This window comes from Natrix helvetica (genome assembly GCF_964273705.1).
Source record: "Natrix helvetica genome assembly, chromosome: 2".
NCBI lineage: Eukaryota > Metazoa > Chordata > Lepidosauria > Squamata > Natricidae > Natrix > Natrix helvetica.
In genome coordinates, this window is record NC_138552.1 from 35,012,069 (window position 1) to 35,035,483 (window position 23,415).

The window sequence follows — 23,415 nt, forward strand, 5'->3', positions numbered from 1 at the left end:
TTTTATTTCACAAGCAAGAGCAGCTCTTGAGCAGGGTTAATACAGAACACTCCCAGTGAAAGCAAAATGTGATCTTCTATTTTCTCTCCTCCCCCCCCACCTTAGAGAAAAAGGGCCTTTATTACTTCCAACATATTTCACTGTTTTGCACAATATCCTCTACCCATTTTTTTCTGAAGCAATTGGAAAAGGGAATGTTCTCCTCTTGGATCAAATCCACTCCAAATAAAAATGGCAACTAAGGCAATATGAATAAAATTTAATTAAAATTTAGTTATATATAGGCTTCGATAGAAATAAATAGCAATGATGAATTAAACAGGAAATACAAAGTTTTTAAACACAATATAGCATTTTAATACATAGCAACCAGAGTTAGATCCTATTACATTTTTAACAAAAATATAGCTTTTCTTCATTTCTCAGCATGGGAATTATGAGAGTATAATACAATTTTACATAACTTGATACAAAACATTGAAAAATGTTGGCACATTCTTTAAGCTACAATCATTGTCATTTTTCAGTTCACCTGTTTTATTTTCTCTGACTATACAGAAGAGAATCAGATTTCTTTTTGATGGGCAGTATACTACTCTACATTAAATGTCAATTTTCCACAGCTTCTTATAAAGCACAATATAAATAATTAGTTAAGTAGAATATTTGAGTAATGGCCTAGTAAGTGAAGATTGTCTAAGCTCATGAGCTTATTTAAATAATGCTTCCATTTAAATGAAAACTAGAAGTCAGGGTAATTTTAAAACACTCAATTTGTTAGGAATAACTCCTGTGTGATCTCAATTTAAATCAATGGCAGTTGTGTAAAAGCACAGGTTTCATTCATTGTCCAGTGCAAGCCCCATCACACTTTTCCACTATGTTTAAAGTAAATGTAAAAAATATTTGTGCTTTGGCATCTAATGTAAAAACTTCATACTTGAATGAGAAAGTTACATTCAGTGCATGAACCACATCATTAGGGTTATATTATTTTAGTTTTTTAAGTACAGGGTTTTAATATTAGGGGTTTCAGCATTCAGCATATAAGTGGCTTATGTTCTTAACACTAAGGTCTTTAGAGTAATTGCTATGGCTGCAATCCAGGACATCAAGGCACTGGGGTTTCCTATCCCTCATAGAGGGATGAGCATCCATTTCCCTTCTCTAAGAAAGAGGATTGGAGGCCTTTGTATAGGTGTCAATTCTGGAGATTTTCTATTAAGAAGGCTCATATATTACATAATATATAAGCAGGATTTGTTTTATTTACGGCTCATGTATATAAAGCACCTGTCACTTTCTGCTCATAGGATCTGTACCAGCAATTCCTCTTCTAAGCATGTAGATGAAATCTGGAACTGTACAACATCATAGAGCATGACATATTGTGGCAGATGCAAAGAAATGTTTTAAGATGGAGTGCTAGTTGTTCATTTCACTACTTGTCTAGACTTTCATATATGGCTGATGTTACCTATTAAAAGGCAGAGAAAACTATGGGTTTGTTTAATTTGTGAATTTATATCAACTACAATTTTCTAAAAGATTAGTTAACAAGCAAAACACATACAAGGATTTCTTGTTGTAAAAATCACAGTGTGCAGCAAGTCCCCACTGTAACGAAGGGCCAGTGAGGGAGCTATCTCTGTGCATACAAACTTGCCCCTGATAATGAAACCTGCTGGGAAGCCTGCATAGGGAGGAGGGCTCCACGCACTGACAGGCTTGAATCACAGTAATCATAAATGTATAAATGAGAACGAAGTCTGACAGATCAGCAATTACATTAAGAAATGATTTCTCATTCAGTGGGGTCAACACATATGCTTTTTTGCTCTACTAATTGGAAGAAAGCAAGCAAATGGGTCCTTATAAGACTGACTAGCTATCTGAAGGTAGAGCTCTGGCTCCCATGGCTGTGGCAGGAGGAAACCCAGAGATCTGCAGTAGATCCTGGAAGTCGATAGAATGGGAAATGCGATACCGCCATGTTTGAAACATTAGGGTCTCTATGGATGAATTGTTTTCAGTGTCAAAAACCTGACAAGTGTATAATTAATCCATACTTGCTATGAACAAGGCTTTTGTAAAATAAACTTTAAATTAAATACTGTTCATAAATTTTTCAAAGAAGCTATTTTTCTTGCTTTACGTTTTATGTATATAATTGATTTTGGCTAATATCATTTGACAAATTACAACCATTTTATAAAACTACCCTTAAAAGGATCTATTCCACAAAAAAAAAAAAAAACAGGATAGCATTTATAAACCCTTTCTTGTCTCTAAATTATGTCCTTTATTTTTTAAAAAAGCCCACAGTGTTATAGAATTTTGAACTATTTAAAATTGAGAAACAATATTTTTCTCCACATTTCCCAGTTGGTTACTTCATTGTGAAGGAAATTCAACCCTTCTTGGGTCCATACCAGTATATGGTTCACAGTGTATGTGGTAGGCTATGATCTTTCTTTTGTCCTCTTCAGCTTCCAAGGTTATTCTCTGAAGGGAGACGAAGGCTCCTACACTTTGATTCATCTAATGTTTTCCAGTGTTTGTAGTTATTTGCTAGGTGTTGCATCAGACCAGGCAGATATGCAAATGCTGAGAGAGACAGAGGGGTGGGTTGGGGAAAGCAATGCCATACTTGTTTTAAAAGCATGAACAATTTTTGCATTCTTTCAGCCTTTGTATATTTAGGATCAATTGTTAGTATCAATTGTTAATATGCAAACAAATCATTTTATATGCCTAGTAGCACAACCAGGTAACTTAGCCCTTCGAAGTTTTTCCTCCCTCAAGCACTTTACAACAGAATGTGGGATATCATTTCCAGTTTAGAACTTAATAACTTTTTTGTGCATGTTCATTAACAAATCTATTCTATCAAAACATCTGACTTAAATTTATTTTTAAAAGTACATGAACATTTATATTTAAACAATTGTGAAATTTTGAGAATTCTGAATCATGTATTCCAATTAATTTATTGGAGATGCAAATCCACCGAGTTAATTTACCGAGTTAATTTCAGACACCTCCATCAATGAACTCTTGCTGTAAATCACAGCTTTTGATTTTGTCCTTGCCAATTATCAGCGTTCTGTGGCCACAGAGCATGACCAATCCTCAATGAACTGGTTTTCATCTCGCACCTATATTATTTGGGAAGCCATGCAATTTTTCCTACTGATACTTTATAGTTTCATTTTCCCTTTACAATAACTCAGTGCTTCTGCCAGATTTAAAAACAAACAGCTGTAGATATGTAGAATTGTTAAATCCTATACAGCTGTCACGTAAATATAATCTTTCTCCAGGCAGGCCTTTTAAAAATAGTGTTAAAATAACTTTAACCAGCATGAAACTTTATCAATGGGAAGAGCCCCCCCCCCCCCTTCTCTTGCTAGAACAACTGTGTCTGGATAGGAAACAACCTTCAGGCTCTAAATAACAGAAAGGACAAGGCTATCCTTTAACACATAAAACCCGTTGGCAAAACAATAAAAAATGCATTGCTTCAAACGGAAGAGGAAAAATGAAAATTCTTACCATCCCAAGCATCAAACATGTCCATTATAAAGTAATCAATGAAGGATATCTGAGACTTGGGGATGCTGCAGGTATTTCGATCAAATACAGGCATCACAACTGGTAGGCCCTGCTTCTTTTCTTCATCAGTCTGTGGGGGGAATTTTTCAACTTTACAACCAGGATGAAAATTACAAAAGCAGACCAATGGTCTACTTTATAATTAATTATTGAGATTAAATTTATCTAGCAAAGAAAACTTTTATAACGCAATGAACAAAACTGAATTTGTTGGCAACTGAAAACGTAATCCTAAATGAACCAAATCTACAGTCTATTTTTTATAAGGGGAAGTGTTAAATCATTGTCTCTTTTTACCAAACTGTACCCTAAAATACCTTTTTAACTTTTGTTAAAAAGGTATTGTCCAGGGGAAGGATACTGCAAAATCCCCATTCCCTCCAGATCAGCTGGGGCTTGGGAGGCAGAAAATAGATGGGGGCGGGGCCAGTCAGAGGTGGTAATTACTGGTCTCCGAACTACTCAAAATTTCCTCTACCAGTTCTCCAAAACTTGTCAGAACCTGTTGACTTTTTAACTTTTCGCCCTGAGTCCTTTGGGAGAAGGGCGGCATATAAATCCAATAAAAACAAAACAAACAAAACAAAATAAACAAGACATATAACAGATCATGTGCATGAAAAGTAGCATTTCACTTCTTATTTAGAATTATTTTACTGTTGCTTTTCTCATACAATTCATATCTCAAGATCAGAATTTGTTTTGTCAGCATTTAACATGGTAGGAGCTGATGGTATTGCTCTGGCACAGTGGTGGGATTCAATTTTTTTTACTACCGTTTCTGTGGGTATGGCTTGGTGGGCTTGGCTTGGTAGGTGTGTGGCTTGGCTTGGTGGGCGTGGCAGGAAAAGGATACTGTAAAATCTCCATTCCCATTCCACTCCAGGGGAAGGATACTGCAAAATCCCCATTCCCTCCAGATCAGCTGGGGCTCGGGAGGCAGAGAATAGATGGGGGCAAGGCCAGTCAGAGGTGGTAATTACTGGTCTCCGAACTACTCAAAATTTCCTCTACCGGTTCTCCAGAACTGGTCAGAACCTGTTGAATACCACCTCTGCTCTGGCATTAGAGTCTCTCTCTTACAATACAATTGAGAAATAGATTGTCCAATTTAACATGATGTTAATCACCCAAAGTCAAATATGTAAGCAGAGCACCATACAAATGGAATTAAATTAAAAACTTAGGGAATGGGAGATAGTTGTTCAGTAAAGAGAATAAAATTATTGCATTAAGATTTTCATACACAAGCATTAGATTTTAGAAGGACTAAAACATTTCTTTGATTTTCGTAAATTCATACCTGGGCAAAATATTCTTCAGAAATTCTCCCAGCCCATTCAATACACAATTCTAGAGGACGACATGGGTTTGCAACATCTGCACATTTTATCATCATGCGCTTGATCAGTGTTTGGTTATCTGGAAAGTTCTTGAGACTGTTTGGGTATTCACAATCACCACTATCATTCTGGAAAATGGTTATTCATAATGTCAGTTAGCATTACCACTCATAGTCACTATATAATGTTATAATACTCTATGCACTATAAGGAAAACTACATAGTCACTTGGTTTTGGCTGGAATTCAAGAGATTTGAGCAAGGTGAAGAAGTTGCTTTCTTACTTAGACTTATCAGAAAGTACAATAATTTGTTAACTGAAATATTTTTCATTGCTTTTTGGGGCAGGGTGGTGGGTTGTATGTTATTGTACAATCCTCAGAAAACTGATTATTTGGTAGTCTGAGAATTCAGTCAAGGTTGTTAGAGAAATATTGTAAGCCTCAATTTATAGTAATATGATGACAACGAATCAACCAAAATAGAGATAAGGGATTCCTGTTTAGGTGTGTCTGTCTTTGGCCACTGATTTATTCTATATCTTTATCTCACTATACAATAAACACATTTGTGTCAAGTGTCACAACATCTTGAAGCATTTTTAATAATAGAATGTTAGCTGCCTATACTACACTTATTTCATTGAACCAATTTATTTTTATATATACATTGGCTCATAGCTGTTAGCTATAGAAAAATAAAAAATCCTATTTGAAATTATGCTGTGTAAAACTCCACAATATAACACAATTTGATTTGGTGATCCCTGAGCACAGCATCCCTTAAGAGCTTCATTTTGAGACAAATTTGTCTCCATACTAGCAATTGTGAAGTGAAGAATGCAAGTTCCTTCTCTTCACCCTACTTAACTAGTTCCTATGTGCCAACCACCCCACCCCCTGCAAAGGAAAACCAGTGTTGGATCTGGTGATCAAAACTTCAATTATACAAAATGCAAAGTATTATAAAAACAATGTAATAATATATTTTATAATATAATCAAAACAAAAGTATAAGCCATAGATTTTCATTATACTGTATAGCAATAGCATTTAGACTTGCATACTGCCCCAGAGCGCTGTAAAGCACTCTCTGGACACTTTACAATGTAAGCATTATTTGTATGTAGCCCCCAACAATCTGGGTCCTCATTTTACTGACCTCGGAAGGATGGAAAGTTGAGTCATCCTTGAGCCCCATCAGGATCAAACTCCAGGCTGTGGGCAGAATTTGCCTGCAATACTGCACCTTAATCACCGGCTCACCAGGGCTCTTGTATTTAGCACCTAATGCATAAGAACTAAGTATGCTGGCTTGGGAATTCTGGACTTGAAGTCCACAGATCTTAAAATTGCCAAGGTTGAGCATTACTGGTGTAGATATAGGTGACTCCAATATAAAAAATATTGTAAAAAATATTTATTGCTAATTTTTTTCTAGCCCTTTGTATATTTTTAGAAATCTTTCCACATGTATATTTTTATTAATACAGTTATGAAAGTAGCTTTCCCAAAACCATAGGAATATAAAATTATCATTTTGCCTGTAAATCTGAAGTCTTTATGCCTTCTTTACTACATGTGAACAGGTACATATTTTAAAAAATGTAGTGTTGGAGTTACTCTAAATAAAATCTTAGATCTGTACACATTGCTAAATTCCCACAAATACCAATGTTCAATTAGGGGTGCTTATATTTACATATTCAGTGATGGCACCATTCATAGAACAGGAAGGATTAGCAGAATCAGAGAAACACTATGACTTACAAAAGAACGAAACAAAACGTTAGGCTGAGCATTTTCAGCATTCAATGAATGCTACCTGGCTGCAGAGAACTTTCAAAACCAAAGGCTCCGGTTTGGCTTTGAATTTTCAATGAGGATTGGCAGGGATGGAATGGGGTAAAGTAGCTGTAGACCAACTTCAAATCATTGCACAATGCAACATTTTATTGCGTCAGCTTATTTCCTGGACCAAAATGTAAACGCCTTATGTAGCAACACCTCACTGAAAGCTCTTTTAAGAACCACAGCCAGCCAGAGAGAGATGAAAAACTGCTTGCGGGAACCAATCTTCCAATTTACCCTGAGTTAAACTGATTACGGCTATTTTGTAGGATCTCGTGTATTGTTCACAAAGCCTTAAACCATGATTATTAATAATTTCCATATTACTCATAGTCTTTCCATTTTAATGAAACCCTCAAATTGTGAAGAAGCATGCATTACATTAATAATTCAAAATACAAACATTAAAATAACATAAAAAGAAAGAAGAATATACTCAGGCAAAATTATGGGCACTTATGGTTGAAAATGAAATGCAAATCACCCTTGTTCCCATTAGAATACCGCTGCCATATGGATGAAAGATGACCAAAGTTGAAAAAAGACATCTGACTGAAATGCTTTGGTTTATTCGAAAGGTCTGCTGCTTACGTTGGCGTTGCTTTCATCTGAGGGCATGGGCTTGATGATGCTGTTCACAAACTTATTCACATGCTCAAAGTGCTTTGTCATTTCTGTTGCCAAGACCATGTCAATAATTGCTTGACGAAGGGTTCGATAATGATTTCTGAAAAGAGAAAGAGCAATCTGAATTCGGTATTGGTAGAACTGATTCCTGATTTCCCACGTAGCAGGATAACATCGGCGAATCCATTTTTGACTGTACAGGTATCTCCTTGCAGTGTAACAGTTATGTGTTACTAAAACACGCAATTCGACTGCACTACAAGTGAGCTTTAGCTTTTGAGGCCCGTGAAAGTAGGTATGGCCAAAGCCAGTAGGTCACAAATTCAACAGTAGGCTTCCTACTGGGGTAGGGCAGGGGTCAGCAACCTTAAGCACTCAAAGAGCCATTTGGACCCATTTCCCGCAGAAAAGAAAACACCGGAAGCCACAAAATCTGGGTGGGTGTGGCCAACTTGACATCACTCACTCCCACCCAGTCACATTCTTGTGACATTTCACAAGAAGAGTCATAAAACGGGTCAAAACTCATTTAACAAATTTCTCACTTGGCAACATAAATTCTGGGATCAATTGTGATAATAAGTCGGGGACTACCTGTATACAGATAGTTCTTAATTTACAGCCATTCGTTTAAAGATAGTTTAAAGTTACAACAGCCTTGGAAAAAGTGATTTATGACCTATCCTTCAAGTTATGATTATCATACCACTCCTGCACAATTTGGGCAATCAGCTCACACTTATGAGATTAAATTGCATCCTACAGTCATCCTGTGGATCATCATTTGTGATCTTCTCTGCCAGTTTCCACTGAGCAACGTCACTTAAAGATCAGGTGATTCACTTAATCAGAGTGATTTTCTTAATGACCGTGGTAAAATGATAGCAAAATCAGGTCCAGTCATGTAATGACTTGCCTAATGACGACACTGCTTGGTGACCAAAATCCCAATTCCAATCGTGATTGTAAATTGAGAACTAGTACCTTTCCATAGTTGTTAGGAATATATTTTCATATTAACACATTACATTGCAAGGTATTTAATACATACTTTATGCAAACATACAGTAAATCTCCACAACGAAAAGAGTTCTGAGAGAGATATAAATGTGAATTTCATTTGGAATCACATTTTTCAGATTTGGGATATTCTGGTGAACTGATATTCATGAATCAGTTTGCTATATTACATATACTGACTAATGAAGAAGACTAAATTTACACACTACACCAGTGGTAGTCAACCTGGTCCCTACCGCCCACTAGTGGGCGTTCCAGCTTTCATAGTGGGTGGGGGGGGGGTTTGCTGTAACTCTGCTTTATAAATTTTATAAAGTAAAGTTACTTCCCTACTTTATAAATCGCCATTACTTTGGAACCGGTGGGCGGTTAGAAAATTTTACTACTAAGAGAGATATAAAAGTGGGTGGTAGGCAGGGACGTGGAGGCAGGGGAGGCAGAGCCTCACCGCTCTCATCATGAAAATAAAAAAAGGGGAGCGCGAGCCACGGTCCCCTTCATGTTGACTCAGGAGTCAGGAAAGAGGGGAATGGGACCACGTGTGCAGGAGGCTGAGGCAGCTTCAGCCTCCTGCACACGTGGTCCCATTCCCTGCCTTCCTGAGTCAACATGAAGGGGACCGCGGCTCGTGCTGATGACGTCACCAGCCTCACCAGCCATAAACCTCACCGCACATCACTGGTGGTAGGTATGAAAAGGCTGACTACCCCTGCACTATACAGAGATCCAAACTCTATTCCCAGGCTCAAATCCAAGAAGATTTCGAAGAACCTAACCTGCTGAGATTTTTAAAAATGTTGCACTTGTTGTCTTTTGTTGTCAGCTGGAAGGCCAGAGCTGTGTGATGGCTTTCTAAGACAGCAGTGTCATTGTAGAGAACAGCCAGTTCACTGCCTGCATTGCACAGAAAAGAGTTGGTCCGTCCTGGGTGATCCACATCATGAATGGTTGCCGCTATTAATGCAGCCACTTGGTCTAAATGATCAAGGCTTCCCTAGAAGGAAACATCAAGTTTTTATCAGTTAAAATGTGTCAATCAATAATACATTTGCATTCATATATGCATTCACGTAGGCAATATACATGGTTTTTCAGTAACATTTCCCTGCGATTCTTCATTGGTTTATCTATTCTTATAAATGCAATGATTAGGAAAATGCAGACTCAATTATGTGAAATGCAGAGTCACGTTCCAGAAATATCGGGGGGTGGTGGAGGGGTGGCTCCCAAAAAATCAAGATGGCAGACATAAAGCTACAGATGAAGCTCCATCTCTTTTCTACGCGCATCACAGACCCCTCTGGCTACGCAGCTGCCTTACAGCAGATGGAAACACCAAGTTAATCCTACTGTGTTAAAAAAAATTAAGCAGGATTGGATTTCTTGGTATGCTGTTTTATAGTGATTTTTTTTCTTATTCAGTGAAAGAATCTGGATTTATAATTTGAGAAAGGCTTCCAGTTAGGGTGCTTACAGGCAAGCCTTTTTTGTGTTGTTGCCCAATCCAATTCTCAAAACAGTTTGATCATGGTAGGGAGAAATCCATTATTTTTGTCCGTTTGTAACTTCCTCTTATTCTTCTCTAACTTTCATCTTTTATTTTACCAAAGACAATCAGTTAGGAAAGGAAAGATGGATGCCTTTTCCTCAGCATTTAAACGTACCTTTCCGTGATTTTCAAACCACTGCTTCTTGACTAATCTTTCTTTCTTATAAAATGAACTTGTTAATAATACTTGACCAGGAACAGACAACCATCAGCACAAGCTGTACCTTAACTCTTTCTTTCCCCAGAAAAAATGCTGTAGCATGGAGAACATCTGCTGCGTGAGTAGAGTTATGGTAAGAATTGGAGGAGTGGTAGTTTGCTTCAATCACTTGGAACCATGCGCGCAGTGTGGTTTCTGAACAGTTTAAGAATTCACAGATGCCAAAACGGGAAAAAGTTTTCAAACCCAGGTAAACTAATGGCCTGGAACATAACAAGAGAAGAATGAAGAAACAAGGTCACTCATCATTGAACTTCTTATGTTTATAGACTTTGGTTACTAATAGTTTAATTTTATTAGATAAACTACAGGTAGGACTCAACTTACAACAGTTTGCTTAGTGTCCGTTTGAAGTTATAATGGCATTGAAAAAAGTGACTTATGACTGCTTTTCACAGTTAGACCGTTGCGCCATTTCCATGGTCACATGCTCACAATTTGGATATTTTGGCAATTGACTCACATTTATGATGGTTGCAGTGTCCCGGGGTCATGTGATCACCTTTTGTGATTTTCTGACATGCAAAGTCAATGGGGAAGCCTGATTCATTTAACAACTAACTGTTACTAACTTAACAACTGAAGTGATTCACTTAACAACTGTGGCAAGAAAGATGATAAAAGGGGCCAAATCTCACTTAACAACTGTCTCACTTAGCAAAATAAATTTTGGGCTCAATTGTGGTTGTAAGTTGTGGTTGTAACCTGTATACCACCACTCTTGCTTCATTATAAATAGAGGCACAGGGTCCTATTTCCCCAAAGATAACCAACTAAATGACAGCTGAAAGAAATTCAGGAGGGAGACTAAAGTAAAGTAAAATAAAGGCCCAAATTGCAAAACAGTCTGTAATAGGTGACTGTCATGGCTCTGTCAGTTCCCATTTTGGAGGAGGAAGAGGAGTTGGAGCTGGGACATCTCCTCTGGAACATCCAGCTCTTCCAGGCTCCTTTGGCATTGGAGGAAGTGGTCAACTGGATGGGGAGCTGCCTGCTTTCACAAATGTAGGGGAGGATCGGCTCCAGACGATCAGTGGTGATGAGGGACAACAGGTCCTTACTGACAAGGAAAAGCTGCCTCCCCACCAGATTCACGGTCATGGAGAGTGAAGTGGAGAGAAGCTCAGAGAAGGTATGCTCAGCTGCTCGTGAGGAGGCTGCCTTGCCCCCCCTCACAAGGAACACCTGGCACAAGGTGATTAACCAGAGGTCAGGGGAGGGAGTATTCGCTGGGAACAATCATTTGTCTCAGCATGCATTCCCATGACTTTTGGAAACCTCTACTCATAGACTTTGACTCGTGTTTCAACCTTAGGATTTACATACCTTGCTTTGCGGACATTGACTGGATTGTGGTTTAAGGACCTTGTTTTGCAAACTGTGCACCTGGTTTGTGGACCTTCAACTATCTTCCTGTTTGGGGGGGCTTGGTTCTGATGACTAGTGGACCCAGCTGGTGGAACTGGGTTACATTGGTTGTTTTGTGGGGGAAAGTGGAGTAGAGTTTTACCAACATCCCTGCAGGGCCTTCTGTAGGGGTGGGATTCAAAAATTTTATCAACCAATTCTCTGCCCAGTTGCTGGGTGGGCGTGGCCATGGTGGCCATGGTCTACCCAGCCTCCTGCACCACAGGGGGGGTGTTTTTGCCCTCCCCAAGCTCTCTTTCTCGAACCTCCAGGAAGGCGAAAATGGCCTCTCCCAGGCTCCGGAGGCCCTCCAGAGGCTGGAAACGGACCCATTTCTGGACTTTCGGAACCTCCAGGAGGCCTGTTTTTCACCCTCTCAGAGCCTCCACGTGGGCCCTGCACTTACCTGGCATCCAAAATGGGCCACATGGAGACTCCTGGGAGGAGTGGGATGGGGTGGGGTGGGCAGGGCCAGCCGGTCCTTGCAACTACTGGTTTGGCTAACCAAATGTAAAATTAGCATCTGGTTTGCCCAACAGGTCCAAACTGGCTGAATCCCATCCCTGGCCTTCTGTCATGGTTTATGTTAGATCGGCGAGAAACAGCAGGCGAGTGGCGCGAGTGAGTTTCAGCACTTTTTATTGCAAGTTTAAGTGACTGTGCTCTGCCGGCTGGACTGCTGGAGCTCGCCTTTTAAGGAGCTCCGGCAGACCAGGCGGCCAATGACAATAGTTTAAACTTTCCGGAGTTTGGGCAACCAATCCCCAGTGAGCATGTAAAATCATGTAAATTAAGGAGCTCTGGCAGCCCAGCCGGCCAATGACAGTTGCTTAAACTTCCCGGAGTTTGGGCAACCAATCCCCGGTGAGCATGTGAAAACATCTGTCCGGCCGTAACAGTTTAGTAGTGCAATAAAAGACTGCATTGATGCATTTGCCTATGCGAAGTGGGTCAGCACAGTGACACAGCCAAAACAATTATAAATAATCCCCACCGATTTCATTTATGACAAACTGCCTGCAACTTCTATTTTTATTCATCTAATGAGCATAGATACAAAGCTTGCCTTTTATTTGTAACAGCTTCCAGTTCAAAAATGTTAAAGTCCCAGCTCTCTTCATTATCCAATAAGTGTGCAATGCAGGGCGGAGCATCACTGATGGTGACTGGCACTGTTTGGCTCTGGTTCATATCTGTACAAATGGGGAACAGGCAGGTTATGAATCTGTAAGCAGGCGCCCAATTGAAAAACCCTTAATAAAAAGAAAGTCTCAAGGCTAAGCTGGAGATATTAGCAAGCCTAAACAGGGTGAAACCCCATGCCTGTGGAAAGACATGGAAAACATATATTGTTATATTCAACGTTGTATCTTAGCCAGGGGTATCCTACTCCTTGAGCAGGGTTTTGGACTAGAAAACCTCCTAAGTCCCTTCCAACTCTGTTATTCTGTTATTTCTTGTATTACAGCAAAACAAACTTAATGAATATTTTCTGTCTGCACTACAAGTAGTCTGAAGTGATAAAAAGGGATAAACTGATCTTTCCAAATGTTGTGTTAAAACCTATTACATCTAAACTCTTTATGCACCAAATTCAATATATAATTAATGAAATAAATTAAGATAGAGTTTTGTATTCCTGATTTTTTCAGCAAAAGCATTTTTCCCCGCAATATTAACATAAATAAACAAATAAAAAGAGAGTTTAACATAGAAACTTACTTTTAGAAAAGACATACTCATTTCCTGACAGTTTTTTCAAGCCATCCTGAAATAATGAAAAGAAGAAAAGCATTCTATATACTAAGAGAAAAAAAGATGCAATTACATTTCAATAAATGTAATTTATTATAAATATTAAACAGCAAGCTAGTGACATTCCTGATAGATGCTACATGCATATAAATGTTAAAAATAATCATAAAAATGTCTAGTCTATATAAATGTTCTACATAATCTGCAAAAAAATAACTGAAAATGCAATGCAACCTGATTCCTATCCATTATCTAATAAGTACTGTTTTATTTGTTCAAGGTCTACTAAAGGAGGTAGGGAGTTTTCAATTAAAAATGAGAAGATAACAACCAATCTCTTCTACTACACTTTCCAGCATTCATAAAAGTAAGATGTGGGTTTACAGAATTTTCATCATAAATCTCAGCTTATGGGTTTCATGAAAGGCTGTTCTTATGATTAGTCTAGAAGAGGTCTTTCATAACATTCTATTCTCCTAATGGCCAAGAATCTAGAACTGTTTCCCTTGCCATGACTAAACTGCTTGTTTTTATACATTTCTTTTTAGTATCTTTTTAATGGTTAAGAAGTACACAGGGGTGGGTTCCTGCTAGTTCTAACCTCTTCTATAGAAGAGGTTCCACAAATCTACCGTGCCATTTAGAACTGGTTCCAGCTCCCTCCCCCCCCGCCCGTCCGCACCACAATTGCCCCGCCCACCACTCACTGATTGGCTGGCTCACCAATCGCCCCGCCTGCCTCTAAGAGTCCTGTCTAAACCTTAAAGTCTTAAAGCTGTCAAGTTTGAACACCCCTGGGGTTTTTTTTCTACATGGTTAGGGGTGCAAGGGTCTTGTAACTTGACAGCTTTAAGACTTGCGTGCTTCAAATGCCAGAGTTTCTGAGCCAACAGCAAGAGCGTTGTTAAGTGAGTTTCACCACATTTTACAAGTTGGCCATGCCCACTCGGTCACATGACTGCCAAACCACTCCCACCCGCTCACATGGCTGGCAAGCCACTCCCACAAAGCAGGCCACACCTACAGAAGAGTTTCTAAAAAAATTTGAAACCCACCACTGGAAGTACAGCAAAAGGACTCCTGATGACGATAACCTGTTTATGTGAGCCTGGATTCCAGCCAGGGTTGGGTTCCAGCAGTCACTAGTGCCGGTTCACTTGTGGCTGTTGCGCGCCCGCACGCTTGATAAAAATTGTTCTGCCCATGTGCAGAAGCAAAAAACAAGCCACCAATTTTATAGTGAAACTGATGATGTGATTTATGTCTCTTTACTCACAGTCATCAGTCCTCCGACAAGATCACTAGTATGAGGGTCATCATCTTTGGTTCCTAACTGTGGAGAGTAAAGTTCTGTTGTTTGTAAGATTTCCAACACTCTATCCAAGGCTTCTGCTACAGTCACAGGACTATTCTCTTGAGCTGAATTGATTATATTAATAACCTGTAGGATTACAAATGGAAAAGAAATAGCAATGCCATTGTTGATTTCAATCCACTGTATTTATAAAATCTGCAGGCAATATTGAGTTACCAATAGAAAAGAACTATGAACTGAATAAATGAGTTGGCTTTTAAAATGATTAACTAATTCTTCAATCAATTATTTTTTTTTTTAAAAAATGCATATTTTAAAAATTCACTATACTGACTTTGTGCAAAACAGCCGACAATTCATACATAGAAACACTTATTTATAGTAAATCCCAACATCTCTGGCTGACATGAATTGGTATTTCAATAAGTGTAATAAAAATGGACGTGCTCAATTTTTATTTTTTATTTTGCAAAAGGATTGTTGATGCATAAAATGATATTGGAAAATCTTTGCCTCATACCTTTGTAATTGGAGCTTCTATTGTCATGGAGTGGATTCTTGCTATAGATGAATATCGATGATTCTGTAAGCTTGTTGCTGCATTAAACGGAAAGAATTGGGCTTTAGAAAAGGCTACTTGAAAAATTTAAAAATGCTACTCCCTTATACATCGTATTATTTTAAATTAGATTGTCCCAAATAATATATTCTTATGTTGCATATATGGATAGTCCTCACCTACTGACTGCTGGTTCAGTCACTGTTCAAAGTCATGATAGTGTTGAAAAAAGAGATTTATGAGCACTCCTTGAAGATGTGGCCTTTGCAGCATCCCTTTGGACATTTGATTGCAATTTGGCAACCAAAACCTATTTATGTCGGTTACAGCATCCTATGGTCATGTGATCATCATTTGCAGCCTTCACTGCCAGAAGCAAAGTCAGTGGAGAAGTCAGCAAGAATTCGCAAGTCATGTGATGACTTGCTCAATGACCATGGGTGATCCATTTAAGGACCACATTTGAATGTCATAGATGAGGCGTAGCAACATGACATTTCACTTTGCATCTGTGTTACTGAGTAACAGAATTGCTAGTCCTAATTATGGTCGGTACAAGAGGACTGCCTGTATGATTAAAAAGTAAGAAATTGCCTATTTTTCCCGTTGTTTAAACTTATCCTGCCTCTTCCTGCTATTCAATAGCCAAGATAGTTGGAAAAAGATTACAATAAAATATTAAATCAAATGACAATCACTTAAATCATCAATTGTAGTTCCATTTAATATTATCTCTCACATATTTCATTTCTTACCATCACTGCTTTGAGAAGTGATTGATTTAGCATCAATGGATTCTTTCCTTCTGTTCTTGCATCTGAAGGAGTGAGAGTCTATAAATGTTAAAGGAAGGGATTTTAAAAGCTGTAGGATTTATTTTCATAGCCACATTTTTGTCTCCATATTAAAAGACTGATTTTTAAATTGCCTCCCAGCTACAGATCAGAAAGTTAAAAATGAACCCTTCCCTAAATTAAATAGGAAAGGATAACAGAAAACAAAGAAACCAACTTCTTTAATTTCCTAATTTTACTACTGCCTTATTATACGGTAAACTTGATTTGATTTAAAGATAAAGTTTTGGAGATGGGAGAGTTCCACAGAGCAGATACAGGCAGTGAGAAGGTATGATTCCAGAGTCCAATGAGATGGCATACAAGAGACCCAGCACATGCCCTCTGTACTAGATCTGGTAAGGTTGGCAGAAACATTAGAAGTAAGTAAGTACTCTGGCCCTATGTCACATAAGCATAATCTATACCGGGGGTGTCAAACTCAATTTCATTGAGGGCCGCATCAAGACTGTGGTTGACCTTGGGGGGGCCGGGCAGGCATGGCTGACTGGGTGGGCGTGGCTGACTGGGTGGGTGTGGCCAGCTTGACACCACTCTCCAAATTGCTGGCATGTTTCCTCTCTGCATTGGGTAGACTGGGCAGAAGCAACACCGGCCATCTTCACACTGGGTAGACCAGGTCAAAGCCATGCTGGTCTGATATTTCCTCTTTGCATTGGGTAGACCGGGCCAAAGTGATGCGGGCCGGCTCCTTACATTTTCCAGGACGGCCCCGCGGGTCAGATCCAACCAAATCGCAAATCGGATTTGGCCCCGCTTGCCTTGTGTTTCACACCCCTGATCTGTACCCTTTAATCAAGGTCAATCTCTTAATTCTATATTCTTCTATTTTCTTGCAATATTACATCCCAAATTATTTTAATGACACATTCTTCCATTTTATTGTATATATTGAAATTTATATTTTTCAATCGAATGAAACATAGGTGGACTGAAAAGACTGATTAGCTTAAGGTTCTGTTCATATATAATAGAAGCAGTCTACTAACGAGTAATAATTTTAGAGTTTAAACTACTTCCAGATTTCAGACAGAACTTCAACTCCAGAAGCAACTACCTCCGCATAAGTGCCATAATATATAAAGCATCCTTCAGCCTAATAGTAAGACTGGTTTTGATTCTTCAAATAATAGAAATACTATTTTCTAACCTGATTGAAACTGATCTCCTGTGCACTTTTCATCATGATGTATCCTGTAAGTCTTGTGTTATATGAAAAAGGAAAGACAAAAGAGACATATAAGTTCCCATCCTAATAGCTAGATAAAGACCTGCCACAAAGCATATTTAGCAGTGACTAGCCCTTAACTTTCTTAATCAAAAACTGTTGAAGGCCACCAAAAACCATTTTTTCAGACAGCTGCAACTTGGAGGTGTTCAGGGAATTGACTTTGTCTTCTATCAGCTTTCTTGGTGGGATGAAAGTTAAGTTATTGTTGGAGGCCAAGAGATTCCCATCTCTACTATATAGTTTGCTTGTGCTTATATCATAAATCATCTGTTAAAAAGTTGAACCAGCTGTTATCTCTGTATAGCTACCTCCTCATTACATTGGATCTGAATGGCGATAACAGTATAATTTGAAATATCATAACTTTCCATGACAAAACAGAGAAATTTGTATCTCATTAGTGGTATATGATAAAACATAGGAGAGGCCGCTAAAATAAATGCAAATCATCTTGCCAAACAGCAAAAGTTCATTGTCCCAAGATCCATTTTATGATAATGTGATTTGACATTTATATTTTAAATAATACATAATTAAAGACTTTGGGAACATCTGGTTGTTAATAAGAATGCAACACAGAATTGTACAATGGGAAAATCATACCTGTTTGTTTCTATCATTGCTGCAACACAGTTTTTTGATAGATACAAAATGTCGAATTTTTCTATGAATATAAAAAGAATCCACTGTTATCAAATGCAGTATAAAAAAATCTAGATCCAATTAGTTTATTTCAATGCTGTATTTATTATTTATGGCAGTTATTGAGGTCATTCTATAAAACACCAACAACTTATAATTGGCGCACGCTAATACTGGTGTGAGGAAAAAAGGGATCAAGAACACAAGATGATCTTCCAGCAGAATCCTGTACATGTAGAGCAGGGGTCTCAAAGTCGTGACGTCACGTTGTCATCTCATGATGTATCACAACTTTTCCCCCCTTCGCTAAAATGGGGGTGGGAGTGGCCAGCATGTGACGCATTCGGCCCGCGGGCTGCAAGTTTGTTACCCCTGATGCAGAGCAACTGATGTAACAAAACTCCGTCTAAGCCTTCAACAGAAACTTCCGCCATCTCACTGAATGAGATAAATGGTATTTAAATTGTATAAAGTTTGTAATATGCCTGAGATAATCAAATTCTTAACTTCTAACCATCATTTTAATTTATCAAAAGGCATTGGACATTCGAATGGTGGAATTCCTTTACATCGTCAACTTTAATCTTTTGTAAATTCACAGAAGAACAGGGACTAGAGTTATCATATACAGTTATCATACTTCACCAAAGTACATCCTTAGTAAAGTGAGTTAAGTATTAAGCATTTACTTATTTAAGTATTAAGTATTCTTGTCATTCTTTCTGATTTTTTTTCTGTTTTCCCTTTTATATTCTAAATACATCCCATATTTTCAATTTAGTTTACAAGCTTGAGGATTAATTATGCAATTAATGAATTCTGAGATAATGAAAGAGCAATATTTAATTTTTTTTTCTACAGAAAATAGAAGAAAAAAACTAACAAGCTACATCATGGATGGCAACATTTGTCATCTGAGTTCTGCTACGTAGCCTCTAAGTCTTTCCAAGTGCCAAAGACCACCTAGCAAGATGTGAAGCAGAAGAACAGAGTTAAATTATTTCAACCCCTTTGGTGTAGAGTTTAAGGGTAGATAAAGTGATAGGAACCCCCTATATCTACTCTGATTTCCACTTTAAATGAGTGTGTGTCTGTGTGTGTGTGTGAGTGTGTGTGTGTGACTGAGTGAGTGAGTGAGTGAATGAAAATCCAAAGATAATATTACTCAGATTTAGTTATGCAAACCATGTCAACAGAACCTGATTCGAAAAGCAATCTTATCACCTACAAATATAATAAATAAACTTGATACACATCACATACGGTCAATGCATTTTTTCATTTTTCATCACTTACCCTCCTTGACCTGTCACAGGTGTTATCTTAACATGCTGTTGGATATTATCGCCTGATTTTCTTCGCGCGTAATAAACTCCTTGCCATTCCTAAACAAGTCAAGTGAAGCTATAGTCAAAAAAGTAGTCAATCTGCCTTACTAAAAATAAGAAAGTATGTTGCAGTCCTTCTCAATATGTGATCTAGTCCTGTGATGGCGAACCTATGGCACGTGTGACCCAGATGAACCATTTGTCAGGGCATGTGAGGCATTGCCCTGTTAGCTGGCCAGCACTGGCCAGTTGACTTCAGCCTTCTTTTGAGGCCATTTTTCACCCTCTGGAGGCTTCCCTGAAGCCTCCAAAGCACAAAAAACCGGCCCTACGGGCAAACCAAAAATTCAGGAATGGACCTCCGGTTTGCTTGTAGGACCGATTTTTGCCCTCGGGAGCCTTCAGGGAAGCTTCCTGAAGGCTCTGGAGGTCGAAAATCTGCCCTAAGGACAAACTGGAAGTCACCATTCCTGAACTTCCGGGTTCCCCGTAGGTCGATTTTTGGTCCTCTGGAGGGCGTCCAGGGGGGAAGGGTGTTTTTGCCCTCCCCAGGCTCCTAGAAAGCCTCTGGAGCCTGGGGAAGGCGAAAAAACCATGACAAAAGTGTGGGGTTTTTTTCACTGATCGTGCACATCTGCGTGCCCTGGGGGGGGTTTAGCATTATGGGTGTGGCATACCAGTGCTCGCCCCTGTGCCCCCCCGCTTTTGGCACAGTAGCAAAAAAGGTTTGCCATCACTGATCTAGTCTTTCCCAGTCAGGTGGCCTTCTGACGCTTTCATGCAGCATGTCATATTCATATGTAGCACACATTCAGAGAATCACAGATTTTCTTATTTAAAAAAGCACCCACAAAAAAGTCCAGTTGCCTCCTGAAATGCACCTTTGGACGACCAGGACTTGGGTCATTGAGGTCCATAGACTTATAGACATAAAAGGGGTCATGGACAGCACTGAGCCTAACCTTCTGCTCCAAGTTAAAAATCCATGGCAAATAACTTCCCTGTCTGTGCCTAATCCTCTCCAGTAAATGAGAATACACATCACAGTGATTTCATTCATATTCAGATTGTACTAAATAAATTACATTAAAGAATGCTAAAGCATTGGGTAATTATCACCCACTTTTCCTCTTTTGATGCATGTGTTGATTGTATCCAACAAATCTGCATGGTTTCTGTCACTTTTTGGAAGCTCTGTAAGTTCTTTCCCTATTAATTCTCCCTTTTGATAGCCCATCATCTGTTCAAAGGCTGGGTTAACATACTGTAAGAAAAATGAAATGAAGGTTATAAGAAAATTTAAAATCCATTTTTGAAAAAAAATCATATTCTGTTTGCACAATCCCAGTGTGGGAAACCTCCAATGCAAATACCTAAATAGAAAGGCCTTGCTTTGTATTCCCCCAGTGCAAATGCAACAATAGAAAAGAATTCCAAAATAAAACACAGAAAACTTTGCATGGTACTTCCCTAGACAAACAATATCTAAACAGAATTTATACCCACGTGCAAAAGTGGGGATTCTTTCCTTTATTGGTTTAAAGTGACATTGATAAACACATTTCCTAAGGAGAGTTGTCCTTTTTTCCATACCTGAATAATATGATCTTCACTAGTTATTTCTATTGCTTCATGACAGTGCTCTAGTGCAGTGAATACCGAATTACAAGCCCTGTAATTAATCAATAAATAGTAACTATTAGAATCTATGATGGAACAATTCAAGATACTATAACTGACTAATTCCTATGCAAATTCATGGAAATACATATCACCTTCCTGTAAAAATATACTTTTTAGAAAGTATTATTTACTATTAAACTATGCAAAATTAATGTCATTAATATATGAATGATGTACTATTACTATTGCAGTAATATAAATAGAACCCACTTCTCAATTAAAATTATAACTTTTATTTGGCAGGAGGAAAGAAATCAGAGAGGCATGGACTCAACACAAATTTTCCCAGATGTTTCCTCAGACGTAGTAAAAATGCATGTTTTTATTTATGTCAAAATTTGCATCTTGCATGAGTGGGGAGATCCAGTGATAAGTCTACCTTTGCAACCTAAGCACAAAGTGGCACTTTGTGAGGAAAATGTTTCTGATTAGGGAAGTTTAGAGTTCTACATAGTAAAGCAGGAGGTGGCAACCTACAACATACAAGTTGCAGGTAGTCGAAATATATTTATGTGTCTTCCTGAGATTGTACCAACTGACATTTGGTGCTGCTCACGGAGGTAAGTATTTCTATTTATTCTTCAAATAAAAATACATTTACAAAAATAGACAAATCTCTGGATGGATAGATGGATGGATGGATGGATAAATTAATAAATGAAGATAGATAGATGATAGATAGATGATAGATAGATAGATAGATAGATAGATAGATAGATAGATAGATAGATGATAGATAGATAGATGATAGATAGATAGATAGATAGATAGATAGATAGATAGATAGATGATAGATAAGCTAAAACCATAAATTGAATGCAATCCATGAAACAGCATTAAAAATATCAGTCCCAGACATTCTCTGCAACATTGATCTTGTGTCTACTGAGTTGTTGGTTATATTTAAAGGATAGTTCTAGCCATTAACAAATTGTCTGATCTGGAGATACAAAGGTATGGAAGTACCATAGTAGAGATGAGCCCTGAAAGACTCTTGGATGAAGAAAAAAATTGTCATGCAAAACCTATCTGGCAATTATTTCTGAAATATAGGCAATTAGATTTTTGAGCTAAATTTTTTAAACTTATGTTTCTTTTAACAATGACAAACCTACAATTCAAAAGTCAGAAAAGCTATTCTTAATACATAAATACCCAGCATCGGTGATACAGAATAACAAGAGTTGTAAGGGACTTTGGAAGTCTTCTAGTCCAACTCCCTGCTCTGGCAGGAAACCTATACCATTTCAGACAAATAATTTTCCAGTATCTTTTTAAAACCCTCCACTGTTGGAGTATCCACAACTTCTGGGGGCAAGTCATTCCACTGATCACTTGTTCTAACTTAGTTCTAGGTTTGTTCTCTCGATTAATTTCCATTCTTCGAATTCTGCCAAACATCTGGACAGAGTTATTTCGATGTAATACAACGACTCTGCTTTTTCTACTAACCCAGGGGATAATTGGTAACAAAAAATGCTTACATACCGTAATTTGAACTGTGATCGCACCTCACCATGTTCTATTTGAATCAGTTCATTGTAACAAGCAATGATGCTGTTATTCTCCAAAAATCTCTGGGAAATACGAAAACAAAAAGTAGATGTCACTGATCATAATAATCTACTTCTACAATAATCTTTCTACTGATGAGTTAACCAACAAATACTTTTAGCTTGCAAAACACCAGAACTCAAGAGAATGCCATTCTAAAAGGCAAACAATATAGGGGAAGCATGTAGATATTGGCTTCTGATTTCCTCCAATCCTTAATAAATAGCAATGCTTTGACCCAGATGAACCAGAACAATATTTGGAGATGTGACCCAAAAGCATCTGGGGATTCTTTTTTCTCTACAGTTGCCAGCCAATCCTGTAGGTATAATGGCAGGCATAATTAATCACTGAAGCACCAATTTAAGGAAATAGGAATGAGTCTCCTGGGTGTTTTCTATTGTTCCAGAGGGATTTTTGTGGAGATAATATCATTTCTGCACTAGAAGCTGGTGCCTGAATTTATAACATGCCAGCTCCATTTATAATTTTTTAAAAGAAATTAAATGATTTAAAAAATATTTGGGCATGAAGTGTGGGAGATCACATTAGTGCCCATTCACATCATGTTGCCAACTTTGTGTTTGAATAAGAGAGGCCAGGATCCTTCCTGTTACTATCTACATATATTGATTTTACAACTCTTAGAATTACAACCACTGACACTGGCTTGCAGTTCTAGAAGTAATATTTCCATTTGGGTGAGATAGATTGGGAAAGCTATACTAGGGTAAAACATCTCTCAATAAAAATATGAATAAAGATTTTCACAAAAATAATAATTGCCAAGGAAAAACAAGTGCTATGTATGTATGTATGTATGTATGTATGTATGTATGTATGTATGTGTGTTACAACCCTTG

The 23,415-nt window shown here is 38.1% G+C and overlaps 1 protein-coding gene across 1 annotated transcript in view; it reads right to left on the bottom strand.

The window, feature by feature from the left end:
* Nucleotides 1–100: 100 nt before the first annotated feature.
* Nucleotides 101–23,415, bottom strand: part of PDE8B (phosphodiesterase 8B) — a 63,184-nt gene continuing 39,869 nt past the window's right edge. The window contains exons 6-22 of the mRNA XM_081945165.1: nt 22,487–22,575; nt 20,909–20,987; nt 20,439–20,579; nt 19,284–19,372; nt 17,949–18,009; nt 17,265–17,316; nt 16,016–16,093; nt 15,222–15,298; nt 14,663–14,827; nt 13,354–13,399; nt 12,698–12,824; nt 10,229–10,427; nt 9,232–9,449; nt 7,400–7,535; nt 4,919–5,086; nt 3,556–3,685; nt 101–2,607 (exon numbers count right to left, since the gene is read on the bottom strand). Of these exons, the coding sequence (XP_081801291.1) occupies nt 2,486–2,607; nt 3,556–3,685; nt 4,919–5,086; nt 7,400–7,535; nt 9,232–9,449; nt 10,229–10,427; nt 12,698–12,824; nt 13,354–13,399; nt 14,663–14,827; nt 15,222–15,298; nt 16,016–16,093; nt 17,265–17,316; nt 17,949–18,009; nt 19,284–19,372; nt 20,439–20,579; nt 20,909–20,987; nt 22,487–22,575 (1,977 nt within the window). The 3' untranslated portion in view covers nt 101–2,485. The remainder of the gene's footprint in view (nt 2,608–3,555; nt 3,686–4,918; nt 5,087–7,399; nt 7,536–9,231; nt 9,450–10,228; nt 10,428–12,697; nt 12,825–13,353; nt 13,400–14,662; nt 14,828–15,221; nt 15,299–16,015; nt 16,094–17,264; nt 17,317–17,948; nt 18,010–19,283; nt 19,373–20,438; nt 20,580–20,908; nt 20,988–22,486; nt 22,576–23,415) is intronic.